Source organism: Haemaphysalis longicornis, unplaced genomic scaffold (assembly GCF_048455015.1).
Source record: "Haemaphysalis longicornis isolate Haplotype H1 unplaced genomic scaffold, Haemaphysalis longicornis Haplotype H1 scaffold_2, whole genome shotgun sequence".
Lineage (NCBI taxonomy): Eukaryota > Metazoa > Arthropoda > Arachnida > Ixodida > Ixodidae > Haemaphysalis > Haemaphysalis longicornis.
This window is the reverse complement of record NW_027526295.1, coordinates 41,029,218-41,050,880: the sequence shown is the minus strand read 5'-3', so window position 1 is coordinate 41,050,880 and position 21,663 is coordinate 41,029,218. Positions and strand designations below refer to the sequence as shown.

Sequence of the window (21,663 nt, the reverse complement as noted above, 5' to 3'; positions counted from 1 at the left end):
CCCATTAAATAAATTAAAATTGAATATATAAATTGTGTTGATTTTATTGTGAAACGCCACGGTGGCCCACTGCGCTCGCAGCTACAGATTTCCCTGGTGAAGCCTAAATGCTCTAACACAGCCTTGGGCAATATTCTCCAGGCGGCCACTTTCTTTAATGTCATGGAACCACACGGAGAAAATCACCTGAGAAATCTGAGTCATAAGACCAGCAGTCTACTAACGTTTCTGCGACACACCCAAATCTTCACGGTTTATTTCTCATTGTCATTTATTGCAATGTTCTTGAAAAAACGAGCATATTTCAAAACAGGCTACAGCCATACAAGTTTTTTTGTTCAGATTTCTGCTTCAACCAGTTCCTTAGTTGTTTCCTTGTGCCCATGTTGGTGGCGCGCCCACCTGAAACAGAATGACAATAGGCACGTTCAGTTATTAACATGGTTATTGCTGGGAACAGCAAATAAAAACAATAATATCAGGTGCGTTGCCAACACAGGTTTTAGTTGAAAATTTGACCAAACATATCTGTAGCTTTTTACCACTCAACGAGTGTTGGTAAAGCCGGCGACATCTTCTGCACGAAAAAGGAAAACGCACCTCTCGTGCAACTTATCACAATACCTGGCAGTCCAAAAATGCTTCCGAAGCCATTAACTTTTTCGTAATCCATTGGCTGACTAAGTGTGAACAGGATCTGACATTGGTAATTATAAATATTGGTTGCCTCTGAAAACATAAGGACGAATTGGCAAGTCTTCTCACACCTGCAGTTCTGTGTGGTGATGTCCTAGTAATCACTAATATGCATATTCCAAACACCTGCAGGCTTTTTGACGTCACGAGGCTACAGTTACTTATTTTGTCATGGTCACTTTGCCGAGGACGCAGGATTACACTTTTTGTTCATAGTCGCTTCGTAGCTGTGTCTTCAAGGGCAGCTTTCGGGCATGCAATATCCAGCCAGTGGAGTTGCTCAAGGGAATTATTTGATGGGGCTTTTCCCAGTTAATCGATCGCGGTCATATGCAATCACTGATATTTCGAAAGGAATGGTGGTCATGCCTAAAGTGTTTGGTGCAGGGAAATTAACTAAGCCTAACAGGTGATTTCAGTATATTATATGACGTGTAGTACAGCAAAAGGGGCTTGATTATTTGGGACTTTCGTGTTCGCGCCGACTTTGTTGTAAATTTTGAAACTAGTGGCCCGTAATTGTTAAAGGACGTCTACTTGATGCCGACGAACGCTAAGCGCATTAGTTGGAGCCCAAGCAGAAGAGGCTGTTACAGGAGAGGCTGAAAAACTCCTTTGAGAGCACTTCCTTCAGGCGTCAATGTTACCATGTTGAAACATTTGGTCTAACTCTGTGGAGCATATGGATCATGATGAAACCTGTGGACCATGTTTGAAATTTTTGGTTGTGTGAGACAGTGGTACAATTAATAGCATTCACACCATATAAATCAACCCTTACGTGACTGATCTGGCCGTAACTCACGTCATTTCTGCACTTGAATGCAAGAATGCAAGAAAATACCTTCATTCGCGTCACGGACACCACAGAAGATACAAAAAAAGCAGTTTTTCTCTCATGCATCGCTGTGAGACAGCACCATAGTCAACAACCAATCAGGTTCATTGCAAGATGACGACCTCTCCCTTTGACCTCAACCCGCTCCCGTCCTGTGCTGCCCCAGCCCATTCTTGGCCTCCGAAGTTTCTTAAATTATTTCGTTTCTCCGTCGAGTTACCGGCCTTCCCCTTCTTCAATACCCCCCTTTTGGTATCCACTCTTTTAACCTCGTGGTCCACCTGTTCACTGTACGTCTCACATGGCCGGCCTAAATGGGAACTATGATATCTTCTACTCGAGTTTGCTCCCTGATCAGAAATGCTCGTTTTCTGTCCCTTAGTGGTATTCCGGTCATTATTCGCTCCATGGCCCGTTGCGACAACCTACATTTGCTTTCCGGTTGTTTAGTATAAGGCACCAGGTTTCTGCTTCATATGTCATGAGCCGTAAAACGCATGCTTTAAATACTTATCTTTTAAGTAAAGAGGTAGCCTTAATATCATTATTTGTGAGTGCTTTCTGAGTGCGCCAGAAACCATTCCTATTGTGCGCCAGATTTCTTTCTTGTGGTTGGAATCAGCACTAACCACCTGTCCAAGCCACCTATATTCTTCCACTTGTTCCAGCATTTCGCTACCTGTGCTGAAGAGGGCGCTTTCACCGTGCTTATTTATGATAAATTAAATTTACTTATACTTATTTTAACCCCACGGCGAAGCTGTACATCTTCTACCACTTTTTGCAGTTGTTCTGTTGATTCACCGAGCAAGAATACGCCATCTGCAAGCCTCAGATGACTCATGTACTCTCTGTATCTGTAAACCCGTATTTTGCTTGTCACGCTTCCTGCATACCCCTTCCATACATGATATAAACAATTTTGGTTAGATGGTATCTCCCCGTCGTACTCTATTTCGGATCAGGAAGTTTTATCTTTGCTCATGCAGGATTAACATGTCCGTACATTCCTGATGTATTTCGTCTGGGAGTATATATAGGTCTCTTTTATTCCTTGGTGTTTTAACGCCCCCATAAAATCTCCGGTGTCTGTAGAATGAAATGCTCTTTCGTAGTCTATAGATGTCATGTAAAGAGGTTCATTATGCTCTGCAGATTTTCCTATTACATGATTGATGGCATGGATGTGCATTGTATTGTATACTTTCGTAAACCTATCGTGCTCCCTCGGTTGTTAAAACTCAAGGCTCTCAGCTATGCGGTTAACCATTATCTTGGTAAACATCTTGTGAGGAATCGACAGTAGGCATTCGGGTGTGTAATTCTTACGATTTTTCCTATCTCCCTTTCGTGCACCAGAACTATGTTGGCGTTGTTCCAGGCCATGTGCACTTCTAATATACTTAATGGTCTTAACCATTCTGAAAATTGCTTAGCAAGATTCTTCAGTACAATACCTCCACCCTCTTAAAGAAGATCCACGGTTATGCCATCCTCTCCGGCAGCTTTTCTTCTTTTCATACCATTCAGAGCTTTTTCTACTTCCTCTTTAAATACTGGCGGGATATCTCAAGATAAGCATGTGTATTCAGTAGTTTTCCCTCGGCCAACGTCGCTGGCGTATAGCCTTGTGTAGAATAGTTATGCTGCTTTTATTATCTTGTTCATATTGCGCGACACGTTAGCCTGTTCGTGTCTGAGTGCCTACATTCTGTCTCTGCCAATAGCCAGCTATGTCTTTGTTGGGTGAAAGCTTGCTCCTGTATGCATGTTGTACATGTACGCAGAAATGTCCTTTCTTTTACTTCTTTACTTTTATTAATCAATTTGCACACCTCCCCTATTTCGATTTGGCCCATCCTACTCGACAATCTTATGCTGTGTAACAAGAAGAGTTAACGCTGCACAACAACATTATATGCCGAAGCGCCATTTGCCCAATCGAGTATGCCTCGGTGATTATCGTGAAGACAACGAAGGCCCGACTTGGACGTTCATGCTCTCGAGCTCATACCGGCTGGACCTGCGCTCCGCTCGTTCCCTTACGCGACACCTTGAATAAACCCCCACGATCAACTACCGTCGTGTCTGTTATTCCCCTTCGCAAGTGGTAGAGGTCAAGAGCCTCGGTTCCACACTGGAGCTTCGCAACCGGACACTGCCCTAGATGAACCACCGAGCGACCATCCAGCACCCTGCACCATCGGGCGCACCCATGATCTGCTCTTGCGCGATGCGACAGCGTGACCCAACCATGTTCACTGGCGAGGACGACACTGATGTCGAAGACTGGCTGTCGTCCTATGAGCGTGTGTGTGCCTACAATAAATGGGATGATCCGACTAAGCTGCATAACGTGTTTTACGCCCTTGATAAGCTCGCCCGGCGGTGGTACGCGAATAATAAATGAGACATTACTACCTGGTCGGCCTTCCGCACCCACTTTGTGGCAGCATTCGGCCGCCCAGCTGTACGGAAGCTCCATCCCGAGCCGCAGTTGCGTGTACGTGGCCAACAAGCCGGGGAAACATTCACCAGTTACATCGAGGACGTGGTTGACTTGTGCAAGCGGGTCGACCCGTCGATGACGCAAACGGACAAGGTCAGGCACGTCCTTAAAGGAGTGAACGATGACGTGTTCCAGATGCTGCTGTCCAAGGATCCCCAAATGATAGCCGACGTCGTACGTTTTTGTCAGAGCTTCGACGAGCTTCGAAAGCAACGGGCCCTAACTCGGCAAGCTCGCGCTCAGGCCGAGCCCCTGTCGAGTTTGGCTGCGACCTACACAAACGACCCGACGCTGTTCACCCGGATAAAAGATTTTATTGCGAAAGAGGTGGCTCGCAAGGTGTTCCTCCCTGCCGTACACCGCGGAACCGTCGTCCCCTCTAGCTCCTGCACTGAGGCACGTGATACAAGAAGAGGTCGCTGAGGCACTACCAACTGCCCAGTACCAGGCGCCGGACGCCAGCCCAATAATGTACGCCGAAGGTAAAGGGAGGTCACCTCTGCAGCCTGCTGCTTCGGTCAACCCCGAGTGGTGCACCCGCCTGCTCCACCAGCCCAGCCTGGCGTGCCACTGCGTCCGTTGCAGACCAATCTGATTCGGAATGTCGTGCCGGCGAGCCGTCTTCCAACGGCTGTGGGTAGTCCTCTTACGCGCACGTGGCGTACGCATGACAATCGCCCTATATGCTTTGTATGCGGAATAGCCGGGCATGTAGCTCGCTACTGCCGCCGTCGCATGCCGCCGCCGAACACCTTCCAACAGGTCCCGTACTACGACCCCGCTTACGCCCAGCCGTATGTTGTTCCGCAGCCAATTTACCCAGTCACCTCTGATCCGCCGATGACGTCGCTGCCACCTGACCGCTCTACTACGTCTACCAACCGCCGATCTCCGTCTCCACGTCGTCGCTCGCTGTCGCCTATGCGGCGGCCCTCTGCCAGTTCTGGGGCGGAAAACTAACAGCCGCAGTTCCCGAGGCAAGAGCTGCGTCGCCCTTGAAAGCGAAAAGTCCCCACGTCCCGTCCCAAAATGTTATTGGTGTGTTTGTTGAAGGTATCCCCACTAGTGCCCTACTCGACACAGGAGCTGCTGTTTCTGTCGTCCACGCCGACCTATGCCACTCAGTTGGAAAGGTTCTGACGCCACTTTCTGGACTATCCTTGCGCACCGCCAGTGCACAACAGACTAAGCCCACAGCAGCCTGCACGGTCAGTGTCGTTATTCAGCATATTGTCTACACCGTTTGACTTTGCCGTATTGCCGTCTTGATCTCATGATGTAACCCTGGGTTGGGACTTTCTGTCGTGCCATCAAACCATCATACGGTGTGCACCTGCCGAAGTCGAGTTTTCGCCTCTCTTGGAAGATTATTTCAGTGCTCGCAACGCCAAGGTGGTCATCGCCGAAGACACTGTCGTCCAACCCCGTTCTTCCGTTCTTGTTCCTGTTCGCTGCACATCTATTCCTTAGGCTACGGTACTTTTTACGCTGTCCGACATTTTCTTCCGCCGCAGATGACTTCCGCTACCCCTCGCCCGTTTGACACTTCGCAATGGCGCGAGTGCAATGATGATTATGAACCAGTCGACGACTTCGTGCGCCCTTTTACACGGCGAAACAGTCGGCTTTGTAGAGCCGATCGATCCCCGTCTTGTTACGGAGCTTCTTGATTATGCGCCCCATCTCCAAGTCGACGAGCTGAGCACTACTACGCCATGCACACAGGACAAAACATGTCCCGAGATTTTCTGCCGCTCAATTGACGAAAGTTTGGACGCCACCCAACGAGCCCAGCTTACTGCACTTCTGAGCCAGTTCTCTTCGTCGTTCGATAGTGGTCAAAGTTTTCTTGGCCGAACGTCCGTTGTGAGCCACGCCATCGATACTGGCTCGCATGCCCCGCTTCGACAACGACCATATCGTGTATCACAGGCAGAGCGACGCACCATTGAAGACCACGTGAACGACATGCTTCAGCGTGATATTATTCGTCCCTCCAAGAGTCCCTGGGCGTCACCCGTGGTTCTTGTAAATAAGAAGGATGGGTCCATTCGGTTTTGCGTCGACTACCGCTGTTTGAACACCATAACTCGCAAGGACGTGTATCCCCTCCCCCGCATCGACGACGCCTCGACTGTTTGCAGGGAGCAGAATACTTCTCGTCGCTTGGCCTTCGATCCGGGTACTGGCAGGTCTCGATGGCGGAAGCAGATCGAGAGAAAACTGCTTTTGTTACCACTGACGGACTTTATGAATTTAAATTATTACCGTTCGGGCTTTGTAACGCTCCTGCCACCTTCGAGCGAATGATGAACAGTATTTTGGGCGGACGAAAGTGGAAGACGTGTCTTTGCTATCTGGACGACGTCGTTGTTTTCTCTTCAGACTTCAAAACGCACCTCGGCTGCCTGCAGCAAGTTTTGACGTGCCTTGCAAGAGCTGGGCTGCAGCTGAATCTCAAAAAGTGTGATTTTGCTGCGCGCAAACTGACGATCCTGGGCAACGTCGTTTTGAAGGACGGGATCCTCCCAGATGATACGAAGCTGAGAGCCGTAGCCGAATTTCCGAAGCCGGCCACTATAAAGGCGCTTCGTAGCTTTATCGGTCTTTGCTTGTATTTTAGTCGCTTCGTGCGCAACTTCGCCAGCATAATTTCGCTTTTAACTCAGCTCCTCCGTTGTGCCAGCGACACATCTGCGTGGTCACCCTCCTGCGACGAAGCCTTTGTGATGCTACAGTGTCTACTCACATCCCCGCTGATACTGCAGCACTTCGACCCGTCCGCCCAACCGAGGTCCACACTGATGCTAGTGGGATCGGCCTCGGTGCTGTGCTTGTCCAACGAAAGCCCGGTTTTGACGAGTACGTCGTAGCATACGCGAGCCGTGTACTGACGAAAGCTGAGTCGAACTACTCGGTAACAGAGAAGGAGTGCTTGGCGATAATTTGGGGACTAAGCAAGTTCCCCCCGTACTTGTATGGTCGCCCATTCGGTGTCGTCACCGATAATCACGCACTCTGTTGGCTCTCCTGCCTGAAGGATCCATCAGGTCGTCTTGGTCGGTGGGCTCTCCGACTGCAAGAATACATCCGGGTCATTTACCGGTAGTTCAGGTCGCAAGCACTCGGACGCTGATGCTCTTTCACGCTCACCCGTGCCTGCTGAAGTTTCCTGCCTTGCCTCAAGTGATAGCGACTTACGTCTGCCGCCTCTTGCAGTCAGCAACATGTCAACCGAGCAACGCAAGGACCCGTAAATTGCTTCTCTTATTGGCATAATCTCCAGTACATCACCTACCGGGGAATCTCGGGCCCTACGCCGGCAGGTTTCGCACTTTGCGCTCCGTGACGAGCTACTCTAGCGCCGCAACTACTTCTCCGATGGCCGAAAGTGGCTGCTGGTCATACCCCGTCATTTGCGCAGCGACATATGCACCTCCTTTCACGCTCATCCAAGTTGCGGTCATACTGGCGTACTAAAGACCTATGAGCGTCTGCGCCTGCGATACTACTGGCGTGGTATGTATACCTTCGTGCGCCAGTACGTGCGCTCTTACCCTCAATGTCAACGCCGAAAATCGCCACCGACCCGCCTTGCCGGTCCTTTGCAGCCACCACCATGCCCAGCAAAGCCATTCGAACGTGTGGGCATCGACCTGTATGGATCACTTCCGTTTACTGCAGCCGGAAACCGATGGATCATTGTCGCCGTGGATCAGCTTAGTCGGTACGCCGAAACCGATGCTCTTCCGGCCGCCACGGCACGCGACGTAGCATCCTTCCTGCTTCGCCGCTTAGTTCTTCGACACGGGGCACCTCAGGAGCTTTTCAGCGACCGAGGGCGGGTTTTCTTGTCTGAGGTTATTGAAGCACTGCTCCCTGAGTGCCACGTCGTTCATCGGACTACCACATCATACCATCTACAAACGAATGGGATCAGAGAACGCTTCAATCGCACTCTTGGTGACATGCTATCCGTGTGCGTGTCTGCGAACCAGTCGAAGTGGGACCTCGCACTCCCGTTTGTAGCATTTGCTTTCAATACGGCAACGCAGACGACCACGGGATTCTCGCCGTTTTTCTTGTTGTGTGGGCGAGAGCCGTCCTGCACAATCGACACGATACTCCCCTACAAGCCCGACGCAACCGAATTTACGCCGATTTCAGACCTTGCTCGTCGCGCCGAGGAATGCCGTCGACTGGCCCGTTCGTTTACATCGACCGATCAGCAGCGCCAGAAGCATCATCACGACGAATGCGTCAAAGATCGCAGTTTTGATCCCGGCTCCCTTGTGTGGCTTTCGGTGCCCTGCTCAACACCCGGTTTCTCCCCAAAACTGACCCCGAAGTACCATGGCCCGTACAGAGTCGTTGAGCGGACTTCGCCCGTCAATTACCTTGTGGAACGAGTTGCACGAACTACAGATCATCGCCGCCGAGGGCGTAAAATTGTTCACGTGGATCGGTTAAAGCCCTACTACGACCCTCTAGTTTCGTCGTGCCCTTGAGTAGCCAGGATGGCTCCTTTTGCACCGGGGGCAATTGTAACAAGAAGTGTTAACGCTGCACAACAATATTAGATACCTAAGCACCATTTGCCCAGTCGGGTATGCCCCGAGGATTATCGTGAAGACGACGAAGGCCCGACTCGGACGTTCATGCTCTCGAGCTTATACCGGCTGGACCTGCACTCGGCCCGTTGCCTTGCGGGACGCCTTGAATAAACCCCCACGATGAGCTACCATCGTGAATGCTATTCACCTTCATAGCTGTTATATCTCGCAATAAGTTCCCTTTTTTCTGCGTTAGCCTGGCACAATGTTTCCCACATGCTGCTTCTCCCACAGATGCTGCCGGGTTTGTGATTACCGTCGTTAGGTTGTCCTTTAGCGTATTAACGCTGTCGTCTTTCAAATCGGTTAAAAGCGCGAATTTATTCTGTGGTGTTATTTTGAACTCGTGCGACCTGGTTTTCACAGAATACATGGTGGGTTTCTTACGTTTTGCAGTTTTTCTCTTTTCTTTTCAGTATAGCCGTATTTTCCACGTAAGCATCTATGGCCGCTGCTTCGAATTTTGCTTAGCACCTCCACGTCATGCACAATACCTGGCTTGCTACTTAAAATGAATTCAATTTTATTTCTTTGTTTTGTCGTAGGGACTTTTCGATGTTCATTTGCTATTCCTTCGTTTGTGGAATAATGTGTTCATTAGCCTCCGGTTATTTCTTTCCCCAAATCCAAACAGTGTATCTCCTGGGCTATTGCAAGTGTCTATTTCTAGGTTGCCCAACGACCACTCTCCTACCCCTTGTTCACCTACAATTGTGATTTGTGTTGTTCCTTTGTTTGTTGCCGATTCAAAGTCTTCGTAGAAACTATCAATCGCCTCGCCATCATAGACAGCTGTCGGTGCATAAACTTGTACTATCTTTACCCTGTACTGCTTCTTCAGCTTGATCACAACGACACCGACCCTTCGGTTAGTATTGGAGAATTCCTCTACATTCCCTTCTATGTCTATGTGGATGAAAAATCCCACCCCGTGTTCTTCCTTTTCGTGAGGTCCCCGGTAGAATAGAATAGACCCACTACTCAATTCCCTGAGGCCTCACAGCCCTACAATATCCCACCTAATGTTCGCGAGCTCCTGTAATAGTCCAGCTAACCTTCCTTCGCTAAACAGACAGTGCGTTGAACGTTGACAAGTTCAATGTGCTGTGGAACATGTAACTTTTTTTGCGGATTTGCGCGAGTGCCAGCATTACAAGCCCTGGTCACTGTCCTTAGGAGCTGATTGCTCGCCGCAAGCTTGTGCCCGTGGCAACGGGTGTAGTTTCCACTCTTCATAATCAGTTTTCGGCATTAATTTACTGATATATAACCTGTCGTCAACGCGTTGCAATAAGATGGCATCTTTGCTCTTTGGTTTCTTTTTGTTCTATGCGCCAGCACAAATGCTGTCCAGCGGTTCATGGGAAGGCTAAGAAATGATTTATTTATATGTTCATTCCGCGCTCAATGTATGCATTAAATCCCCACGCACGAAAATTGGGATCGCTCTAACATAGTTATCTAACGCGCTTCTTGAATCTTACCATGAGCTTCATCCACCCCTGGGGAAATTTCACCAGCAGCTCGTGGGGCTCGATGATGATCGCCAGGCTTCCGACGGGCAAAGCAGAAGACGACTTCTGGAACGACGCTGCATCTCGCCAGGCTGTTGTGTGCCTCACCAGCAGGCCTTCCGTGGACACCCCCTCGTCGAGGCCGTATTCAGACCTGTCACCTGTAGACTCGAAGGCGTCACTACATTTCCTGGCTGATTTTTTTTCACGCTCGTATGCATAGATCACACTGGGCACTGTGACTTTTAGCTAGTGTTTGCAATATTGCCAAGCAAAATTGTTGGGAACCATGCTTTGAAATCAGCTTGTTTTTCGCCAGCACGTGACCCTAAATAGTTGTTGCCCTTTCCTCGAAGCGAAGCGCGCGTTTCCTTCTTCCGTTGCATGGCGCGCAGTGCAAGCAGGTTTTACGTGAAAATGGTCCCAACTAGGCTATACTACACGGTTTATCTTCGATATACATTGTTTTCGATGGCAGGGGAATTTCTGGGAAGTACACCATCTAAAATAAAGGCATGCAGGGCAAAGTGCGCGACAATATATTTGCCCACGCTCCTGTGTCCCCGTTACTATGTGTTTCCTTCTAATTTACTGCGAAGCGACGTTTACTACGGTTACTTATATTTATACAAAATATTTGGTTTCCGCTATACTGCGTGACGCTATGATACAGTAGCATTCTACTTTAGCCATACCTACTAAGTCTTGCGTCAAACCTAGTTACTATGCCGGTAAACCTGGATGTAACAAAGTTGACAAAAGTTCGCAAGTTTTCGCGACATTTAGGTTTGGTAACATGCAGGCTTCGAGTTGAGGCTCAGCGGTAATAATCAGAAAAGAAGCCAAAAATCCAGAAATCAGTGAAGGTGAACCCACCGTTTACGGATTTACGTCACAGCGAAAAACTGCGTGAGTTGCGCCTCCTGCTTCCTCAGGAGCTTAGGCACTACACGGAATTGAAAGACTTCGGATCGAAAGACACGGAATCGAAAGGCTTCAATGAGGAATCGAAAGACTTCGCTAGATCCAAGAATTCGTTACATAGAAGTTCGTTAAATCCAGGTTTACCTGTACAATAAATGGCAAGGGTAGTAACTGAAGAGGTTGCGGAAAACTAGGCACAAAACAGTGTAGGTTTCACTGTCGTTGTAACTGAGGACAGATGCTTCCTCCCAGCCGAGACAGCTTTTTTTATACCGGAGGTGAGAACCATGAACATCCATTCTAGAAAATTGCGCTTGAAATAACATTTACCCAAGTGAGCCAGAATACTCCGCAACCTTTTTATATCGAACCCCCCTTAGTTAAGGGGAACCTGAGGGCCCTAAGTCCCCAATCAGACATTCGCAACTTGCAGGGCTGTTTCCTAATAGAGGAGCAACTTGTAGAATCAGCAAAACAAGCGTACTACACACTCGTATTAACCAATCACAAAAATAAATATCACCACAGTGGTCATAATAATAGGAGCAGGAGCGTAATAACAGCGATGTTCAGCGACGTATCAAGAGATGTTTTACATTTTGGGTTTGAATGCAAATGTATCGTTGATTTTGCAATTCACCTTGATTGCACTCTTCACTCTTGATTTTGCAATGCAGAAAAATACCGCAACGTGCCCCGGTGTACACCATAAAGTACACGAATAATTGTATCCGCAGCCGAAATCAAATATGCGAACAGTCTTGGAGGAGTATTGGGGGACTCATGCAATAATAGATAGCATTAGGTCATTCAAAAAAGAAAGCTTATTTCTGTGCTGTGACTAGATAAGTGAGACTGATGACAAATGAGACAAATGAGACAGTTCCATATATAGATGGGGTATGTTGTATATTTGCTAGCTGAAATCTTTGAATATTTGCAAGCATAAAATTTCTGTGCACAGTAAATTGTTCGAAGAGAAGGTTCGGAACAGCTTACCCCGACGTGAGCGAACAAGAGCTAATTGCTGTGACGCATCCGGTGTTTCATCCCTTTCCAGGGGTGCGTGCGCATCTTTCTACTATTATTAATGTATTTTTAGGTCTTTTATATATGCGTTTTCAGTGGTGTCTCCTTTCTTTCTAATTTCTTTACATTGCGTAACCACATTTCAACCACAATATTTAAGCCTCAGAGGCTATTTAGATCTGCTATTAGGTATATAATACATATATAAAATCGCCAATGCAGTTCGATCATCCTTTCTGATGTCAATAAATAGTGAGAGCGTAGGGAAGTTTTCGCACAGGTGAAGGAGTGATAAGAAAAAAGCCTATCTGAAATTTTTTTTTCTCGGTGGGAAAATTTATAATTTTAGTGTGGCATTGACGTGCCTGTTTTCAAGAACTGCACTGACTCTCCTGGCCCAAAGCCTTAATTTTTTTTGGTCACAGCAAGCTGAGCATAGAAGAAATCGTCATCAAGTAGGCCGCCTACTCTTCCTGTGTTGAAATTACTGCAAATCGCCAAACTCTTATTAAGTCTGTAGCGCCACCATCATCATCTCCTTAGGCGCCACCATCATCATCACCAGATGGGCCAGCTGGCACAGAACACACTCGGCACCCGGCACACCTCGGGAACGGCACCCGCGTTCTACGCGCCTCGTCGTGTTCATGGCACAGCCAACAGAACCACAATAAACGTGGTCGGCCGCACCGCCTCATCGGCCGCCTACAATTTGGTGACCCGGCAAGCGGCTTCGCCGTGGCTTCTCAACGCTGCTTCCCCAGCCACAACGCGGACGACGGCACGTGAAGAACGTTCCCCGCCCTCCCAGACCTTACCTGGCTGATCCCGTTTGATTCCATCTCAAACCACGCTGCCTGGTTCGTTATCTTGGAGAGCCATTTTTATGTAAATTACATCTGCTCCCCGGAAATCAGGTACCTCGTGACACTACAGAAGCTACCTGCTGACCTCACTGAGCAGATCCAGCTGCCGAACCCAGGAACAGGTGCGTATGACGACTTGAAGGCCGCTGTCCTAAACCACTACAGTATAGGAACGCCTTTGTCCACGCCACCACGCCTTCCAACGGTATCCGTGGATTACACGTCGCCGGCAGCTCCACCCTTGCCTGAGCAACAAGCGCGAACCCCGACTACGACTTGCGGCGCTTCCGAGTTGGCGTTTCACTTAGCCAACTCGACGCCACACCATGGCGCAGTCCCACACGTTGTGGCTTTTGCTGCAGAAACCCACCCAGGTGTCGACTGTTTTGCCGCTAACAACTGGGAAACTTCACCGCCTTCGCCGCACGGCACGGGTGAGAAGGATCTTTCAGACCCTTTTCCTCCCCGCACACGTGAGACCTCTTCCCCGTCACCGGTGGAACAGCTTCCAGCAGTAAACAGCTCGAGATCCTCGGATGTGCAACTGACACTCGGAAGCTGATCAGATTGCCCCCGACAGTCCTGACACCCTGGATATGATCAAGACACCGGAAAAACAATTGCGGGACAAATGTGCCAACAAACGTCGCCGAAAGAATGTCTTGTTCCTATGCAGTCAGACGCGCCGCGAAATGGTCACCCCACCTCGACCGATTTCCTGCTATAGGAGCGTACTCGGTTTACGGTGCCACAGGCGCTCTGCTCTCCGACCCCTGATGAAACCAGCGTGAGGGCACTGCACGTTAGGAACCCGACACACCGGTGGTGTGAGAGACGCTTGTCGTTGGCGCCCTCCGCTGCTCCGTCTCTCACGGCGCGTGCGCAAGTTGCCCAGACAGCGACACATCCCCAGAGCTCACACCACAGCACAGTCACGCCACTCCGGTCGTCATTCTGCCGCACCACGCTTCACCTTGTCGCTGTCCTTCCAGTCACGCCTGCCGTTCACGCCACCATCAATTGCAGCAGCCGCTTCGCACCCCGCAATGTGTCCGCGGCCGCACTCCCAGCCTCGCCCACCAGAGGTTTCCCCATATCCCGGACGCTACCTCGCCAACGACCAGGACCGTGCCTTTAGTCAACCTACTGTCACTTGACCACTGACTGCCCAAGGACTCTTCCTGACTACGGACAAATTGTACATACCTGTACATAGTGCATAGTGTATTTTCCTGCATTGTTATTTACATTTCTCACTTTACCACCCTTCACGCTAGGGGGGGAGCCCTGTAGCGCCACCATCATCATCTCCTTAGGCGCCACCATCATCATCACCAGATGGGCCAGCTGGCACAGAACACACTCGGCACCCGGCACACCTCGGGAACGGCACCCGCGTTCTACGCGCCTCGTGTTCATGGCACAGCCAACACAACCACAATAAACGTGGTCGGCCGCACCGCCTCATCGGCCGCCTACAAGTCTTAAATTTCTCACCTTCAACAACGCGTTTAGTGCTATCCATGGTAAGAGACGGATCAAAATGACCCGAGAATAAATTGATGAAAAAATAGTACAAACATAGGGGGGAGGCAGTACTCAAGTATTTGATTTCACAATTTAACCTAAATGATCTATAATTTAGGTTTTGCGGTAACCAGTGTCCTTGCTCCTAACTCATGCCATTTCGATGTCTATAGGGCTTCTGTATGCGTGGGAATAAACTAGCTGGCAGGATATGTGCGCCAGGTGCTGCACTAGTTCATCACAAAAGTTCGCCGTTTCAAAATTCTTGCTTCTGTCCTCACCAAGCGCCGGAATTCCAGGAAGGCCCGGCAGCCCAGGTGGCCCCGGGGGCCCGGGTTGACCGCATTCACACTGCAAAAACATGAGAACATCGCCAGACATTGGTTTCATGAGCGACCTTTTGCACAGGTGTCTTTGAAAGACTATTACTTTTGCTTTCAGGTAGCCTCTCAGAAGCGTCCGAATGTAGTAATATTCCCAAGCTCATCCTTATCATAACCGTCATCATCAACACTACCACAATCATCGCCTACAGCCTGTTTGTGAACACTGCATGACGAAGGCCTCTCCCAAATATTTATTTCTTTGCCTGTCGTGAGTTTACCGAGCAGAATATTTCGTAGCTCTCCAAGTTTCAGGCTACCACCACTACCACACATTATTCGGATCCGTTTAACGGTAGTCCATCCGCTTAACGGAGCGGCTGCCAGCGGCCTGTAAAGGGAATGCAGGTGGTACTTGATGGAGGCATTAACAACGATAATTTTCGTCATAGAATCATCTGTGCTAGCTCGTGATAGATACGGCAAGAAATCATTGGGAGAGACTTTCGCCCTGCAATAAACGAAACAGGATGATGAGGCTGATGATGATCCCCAATTCCGTAGTTTACCCGTTGTTCGTAATCAGATTACATCACCTGTCGCGCACCTATTTTGCTAACTTGGAGGTAGATCATCTGTAATTCCAGTTTTTCCCTAGTCCACGCTGCTCTTTTATTGTACTCAAGTGTTACCCCTGATATTTTTGCATTTGCTTGGTGTGCAGAAACCAGTTTTCTTTCAAAGGGCTTCCTAAGACGCCAAGTTTCTACGCCTAATTTTGTGGCTCCAATTCACGTTGGCCATACTCCAGCTTTTTCATAAACATTATGCTGACAACTCAGGAATTTACATTATCACTGATCTTTTTGGCGTTTAACGGTCGTTGCACGACTGGTATCAGCCCTAATAGACCGACGTATTCACTTTGTCGAGAATTTGTTCGGTACCTTCAAAATACTGAGGAGGATGAGGAATAAATGTTCATTTTACAAGCGTTGGTGCTGCTGTTAGGGCACCTGCCCGATGGGGGCGTCCCTAGTCGAGGATGTCTTGGCCTTGGCTGGCAACCCAGGCGTCCTCCACCAGTATTCTCAAGGTACCAAGGTCTGGACTTTTCAGGCAGGCCACCCACTGCTCGTAAGGGGGGTAAGGGTTGAGGGCTAGGCCGGGGTTTGTCCTCACTCGCATACTTGTGAGGTTGTGGTGCCGGCTAAGATACTGAAATTCCCCGTGGCCGGGTGTAGGATGGGGTGTGTGGCATGAAGAAGGGTTCGATGAGAATAAGAGTTTGTTTGTAGTCTTCGGAGGGTGGTGGCTTCTTGTCTGAATACCTGGGGATGTGGAGCCGGGAATATTCTTCTGCTCTGGCGGTAGTGTGTCACAATATAGTAATATTTAACCAGAGGTACCGTCTTTGGATCAGCAGGGGATGCTTGTCAATCGCAGATAATGGTCTGGTGTACACATGCGTGCGCAGCGGCATGGGCCGCCTCATTACCAGCGATGTATGTGTGTCCAGATACCCAGACGATTTGTATTTCGAGGAGCCGCGCCTTGGTTTTGAGGTGGAGGGGTGAGGTGGAGGGATAAAGTACTGTGGCATGGTGCTTGCCATTCCGTTAGCACTGTGGTGGCGTACTTCATAGTTCTTGCACGTAGGGCAATAGGCAGTTCATCGGCGTTTTTTTGTGTTTTGCACGGACGGTGGCGGCGGTCATTATTTACCTGCTGTATAGGTGACGCACACCGCGTGGGCTGGCCGTTGAAGATAAGGGGACGCGTCAATGTACCTTGTCGTCGGGTTTGGTCATACTTTATGTTCGTGACACTGGCTCGTGCGATGCGGCGAGCTTGAGTGTAAATTCGGTGCATGTGTCGCGGTAGCAGCGTTACTGTGATGTTTTTTTAAGAATTGTAACCTTGTGTTCTCGTGTTGGCGGCGTTGCATAATTCTATATTCTTATGGTGGCTCTTCCCGTGGGCGTTAGCTAGAGTCGTTCTATTTGAGAGGTATGATGTGCGTTACCAACATCTTCTCAAGTATTGTGCATCCCAAGTGAAAGTAATTTCTTTGTCGACGTCTTGGAAGGCTATCCTAGGGCAATCTTATAGGCTTGCCAGATTAAAGTATTCAATCTTCCCTTGTCGTCTGTTTTGGGAGCCAAGTATGGTGTACCGGCGATCCGGCTGACCAGCACAGCCCGTACCTTGCGCAAGGTGCATAACTTGCAATTCAAGGTATCGATGTGGTCGCGGTGCATTCAGTGCATCCATTGACTAAGCATTTTTTGTTGTGGGGCTGTGGTGTGGAGGCCTTATATATTTTGGTGATTGTAAGGCCCAAAATACGCAGATTAGGTACCTTTGGAACTAATTTGCCTGCTATGTTCACTTCCAGATCTTGGAGGCACCGCTTCCATCGTTGAGCCGTCCCACTATGACAGCAAAGAGGGCAGCCTTCTCTGGTCCGCATTCGAGACCTCTAGACCACACATAAAGATGCGCCTCTTCTATGGCTGTTCGCATTGCAACTTGCTGCTCACCTATGCACCCTCTTAGGGACCAGAGGGTGAGGTCACCTTCGTACAGTGCATGCCAACGATGCGCGCTATATTTCAGTGGAGTAAGAACGTCTTTGATCACTATGATGTACAGAAGCGGTGATATTACAGATCTTAGAAGGGCGTTCTGGATATTGTGCTGAATGTGGTCGCACGAAGATGGCTGATTTCTGTACAGTTAAACCTGGATGTAACCTACCTCTATATAACCAATCCCTGGATTTGACGAAGTATTTCAATTCCCCATTGCCCCCCTTTCTGAAGCCCACGTATTTGTGACCTCCATGTAACGAAGCCGTAGCGACGGTCAACTATATGTAACCAATTTGCTACGCTAATCAGTCAATGTTTGTTACACGTGTTTGGGAACTCGGCCAGAGAAATGCACTAATTCAGCAAATTTCGCCCTAACCTGAAACTACCTTTCACTTCAACGTGTGTTTGCGGTGTAGGTTAGGTGCTAGACCTGTTGTCGGCGTGTAGCCGCGCGTCTCTGCTGTCTCTGGTGTCGATTCGGCGCTGATGAGTTCTGCTGCCAGAAAACAAAAACTTTTTTTTTCAAGACAAGCTGGCAGTTTTAAATAGCGTCATTGCCGACGAGGAGGAAGAACGTCGCCACGTCGCCACTTTCAGCTAGCACCGTCTCAAGAATTTCGAGTGCGGAATACAGCATCATGTTTGGCAAGAGGCGCCGCATCAGCATACGTTTTGTACTTGAAATACGTTAAGGCACCGAAAAGTATCAGAAGGCAAACGGTAATACTTAAGTTACGTTCGTGAATACGGGGTAAGTGACCTTGCTTCTTAGGACTGCCGTGTAGTGACTAAGCACGTGAGAAAGCAGAAGCCGCAAACCACGCAGTTTTTTACTTTGAAATTAATACCTGAAGACTGAGTTCACCGTGGCAGATGTCTAGTATTTTGAACCCGTTTCTGCTCCGTTCACGCTAGCCTTAACTGAAAACCGGTATGTAACGAAAACCTGCGTGTAACGAAAAATTGAGAGTTTTCGTCAGCTTCGGTATATCCAGGTTTAACTGTACTTGCGGTGCGCCGGGTAAGGAAGTCTGTGACGTTGCTGTACATCCGGTTGCCTACAGTTGGTCGAAATTTGTCCTTGAAGGATGGTTTCACAGCTGATATTTTCGAAGGCGCCCGTGATGTCCATAGCCAGGATCCAGCGCTTGTGTGTACTTAACGACTGCTTATGGTCTCTTACTTCAGCTGAAAAAGAATGTCTTGTGTGGACAACCCGGGGCGGAATCAGTACATCGTATTGGAGAAGTGTCCATTATGCTCAGTTCAGGCGGAGAGGGGATTTCGTACCATACATTCTAGCACTTTTCCAACACAAGAAGGGAGGGAGATAGCTCGCACATGATTATAGGTTAGCGGTTTATCAGGTTTTGGGTCAAGGTGATATCTCCGTGCCTCTACTGAGGGGGAATATTGCCAGTTGTCCACTTTTTAATAATGAAGTCGAGAAGGGTCTCTAACGCTGCGGCGTCGAGGTTATGTGGTAACTAGTTTCGAATCTACAACCCTCTACGGTTGTAGAGTGGACGGGGTCGTGCTTGCTTGTTCCATCTTAGCCACGGTTTCTCGATTTTCTCTTGGAGATCTCATCTACCGGCGTAGTTGTCAATTAGGCAGTTTTGTTAACGGCCTCTCGCTTACTTGCTTTCCTTAGTATTCATTGGGTTTGTAAGCAGATGCCACGTGCGCCGAGTGCGAAGCGTGCCTCGCAGGTTGGTGCAGAAATCATACGAATTTCCTCGGCTCAGTTTACATGCGTAGCCTACTGCTCCTTGCGTTTGTCGAGATATTCTAACCTACAATTTTCAATTTGCTTTATGATTTTTGCCTTATTTGCTTAGACCCGGCATATATGATCTTAGTGTGTTTTTAACCTGTATTCAATAGAAAATTCGGTATAGAATTCTCGAGCAGGTTCTTTATTTCCTGTCTGGTATGACCGAATCAGACGATGTCATCTCAATAATTAGCTCAAGTGCAGTCGAACACGGATATGTCGAATTATTGTGTATATAAAAACGTCTGAACATTCCCTTGGAAATCCTACGCAAATATATAGCGCTGTTGTACGCGTGTATCGAACTTCAGATCACGAACACATTCTATATATCGAATGCTGCACCGCAGGTGCCCCTCAAAGTGCGCTTCTCCAGATTGGCTGGATGCGATGATGAGGACGTCTCCCGGGCGCTGCGCGGTCGAAGATGAGGAGGCGCCACCACGTCGCTTCAGTGGCCTTCAACAAACTTCTATTCCCCCATGCTTCACAACCTGCTCGCACGCTGGCACGGGAGCAGCCGTGTGGCACCGCGGGCATGGGGAGTTACTGAGTGCTAAAGGCAATAAAGAAGGCCGAAACCCGTTGGAAGCGCTAGGATTCTTGCATTTTTTTCAGCTTGCGTCAGTGATTACCAGTGGCGGCTCGCGCAGGAGGACCTATGTGGCGTGGTGCGTGTTTATTTTGTACGCCGCAACCCTTTCGGACCCACGGTCACGGGAAAATTTGGATTTAGCGACGAAATTTTGGATTTAGTGGACATTTTTTCGATGGGTGCAGGCCAGTGAAATGATATCGGCTGCCGATCTCGTATTTGTGAGTGCGGTAATGGGCATCAAACCTGTTGTACAAGGGAGAGCCGCGGGAACAAGGCCCGGCCGTTCCGGTGCGTGTCGTGTGCAAAGCAGCTTTGTTGCGCGGCTCCAGAGGAAGGGTGTTCTGTTACTGCGGGCAACGTAAGTGAGTGCCTCGAGACTAAATTCAGCGAGCAGTCAGCCTTCCCATTTTTCGTGCTGTGAAGAACCAATGGGTTAGCTACCGCTTGTCGCGACTTGGGAGCGCTATGAGTGATGTGCGGAGTTTTCGGATAGGTTTCAGATGGGCCTATATTATATTTCGAATTATCGATATATCGAACTATTTCGCGATCCCCTTCGAGTTCGACATATCCGTATTCGACTGCTTTCCTTATTTCTACGCACTGTCGGGGGCAAATGTCTGTATTCCAAATAGTGCCCGAAACCCATTGCAGCGCCACCCGGCGATAGTGCACATGCAGCCGAGCGGCATATATTAACTGCACGCATCTTCGTTCGCTCCTATAAGCTGATACACTGTCGGTAAACTTAGACTCCAATGATGTCGCTTCGGCTGCACGAGTTGAGATTCTTTTCAAAGGCGGTCCTGCATAGCCACTGAATTGGCAGTTATTATCTCTGGGAGCGCTATCGCTCGGATGTAGTCTCGCTGTTTTACAGCGAAGAAGTTAGCCTCGTCTTTGTCAGAACGTTTCCTGTTTTGAACAAAACATTCACGCAGGACCCTGCCGTTGTCGCCCAAGACGCTGAGCGCATGCGTGAGTCGTGTAGCAAGAGCTGGCTATTCGTGTAAAAAAACACAAAGCAAGCATGGAAACCACATGATGAATGATGAGGCACCGGTGAATTTCAATCCCTTTTACCCCCCCCCCCCCGCTATTCTGGTAAACACGCCTTTAAACACGCCCCTACGCCCCTACAGGTTTGAAGGAAACGTTGTACACCACTAACATTAGGCCTGTGCTAGAATACGCTTGGCAATCATGGGATCAATTAACTAATAAAAATATTGATAAGTTACAGCGCGTCTAAAAACGTGCAGCACGCTTTGTCACAGCCAATTACGATTTCACTGTCAGAAGCTCGAGTATTGTTGACGGACTTGGATGCAACACTTTGGCAAAACGTAGGAAGGTATTGGGGTTAAAATTTGTATTTAACATTGTAAGCGATAAAACAGAAATTAACAAAAACATTTGTATAAAAGAACCTCATCACATCACTACTAGACGAGATAACCCAAGAAAACGTAGACCATATCAGTGCCGCATTGATGCCTAAAATACTCATTTTTCCCCTAAAACGACCGAAGATTGGAATGCTCTACCCAGCGAAGTAGCTGCCGCATCTGATGTTCACACTGCCGTCGATGATTTTGTGATGTAACATGTAACAGTTGTGTATTATGCTCCCCCAATGTATTTCTAAGTGATGGTGCCCTTTTGTGTATTGCCCTTTTTCTGTGATTGCGTTATGCATCAAGATTGTAACCCCCCTACAGTAATGCCATATCGGCGCTGTAGGTATAAGTAATAAATAAATAACGATTACGTTTGCAGATTCTCACAAAAGGGGAGTGAGGCTGGCGTCATTCGCGGGCTAGCGCACGCCTAGGGCTAGGCATGACACAGC

At 48.7% G+C, this 21,663-nt stretch overlaps 1 protein-coding gene across 2 annotated transcripts in view; it reads right to left on the bottom strand.

Annotated features, from left to right (window-relative positions):
- Positions 1 to 253: 253 nt before the first annotated feature.
- LOC144168840 (uncharacterized) overlaps positions 254 to 21,663 on the bottom strand; it is a 98,225-nt gene continuing 76,815 nt past the window's right edge. For both annotated transcript variants that reach the window (XM_077697822.1, XM_077697823.1), the window contains 3 exons: positions 14,798 to 14,867; positions 10,141 to 10,331; positions 254 to 402 (listed from right to left, as the gene is read on the bottom strand). In XM_077697822.1, coding sequence (XP_077553948.1) covers positions 364 to 402; positions 10,141 to 10,331; positions 14,798 to 14,867 — 300 coding nt within the window. In that variant the 3' untranslated portion in view covers positions 254 to 363. The remainder of the gene's footprint in view (positions 403 to 10,140; positions 10,332 to 14,797; positions 14,868 to 21,663) is intronic.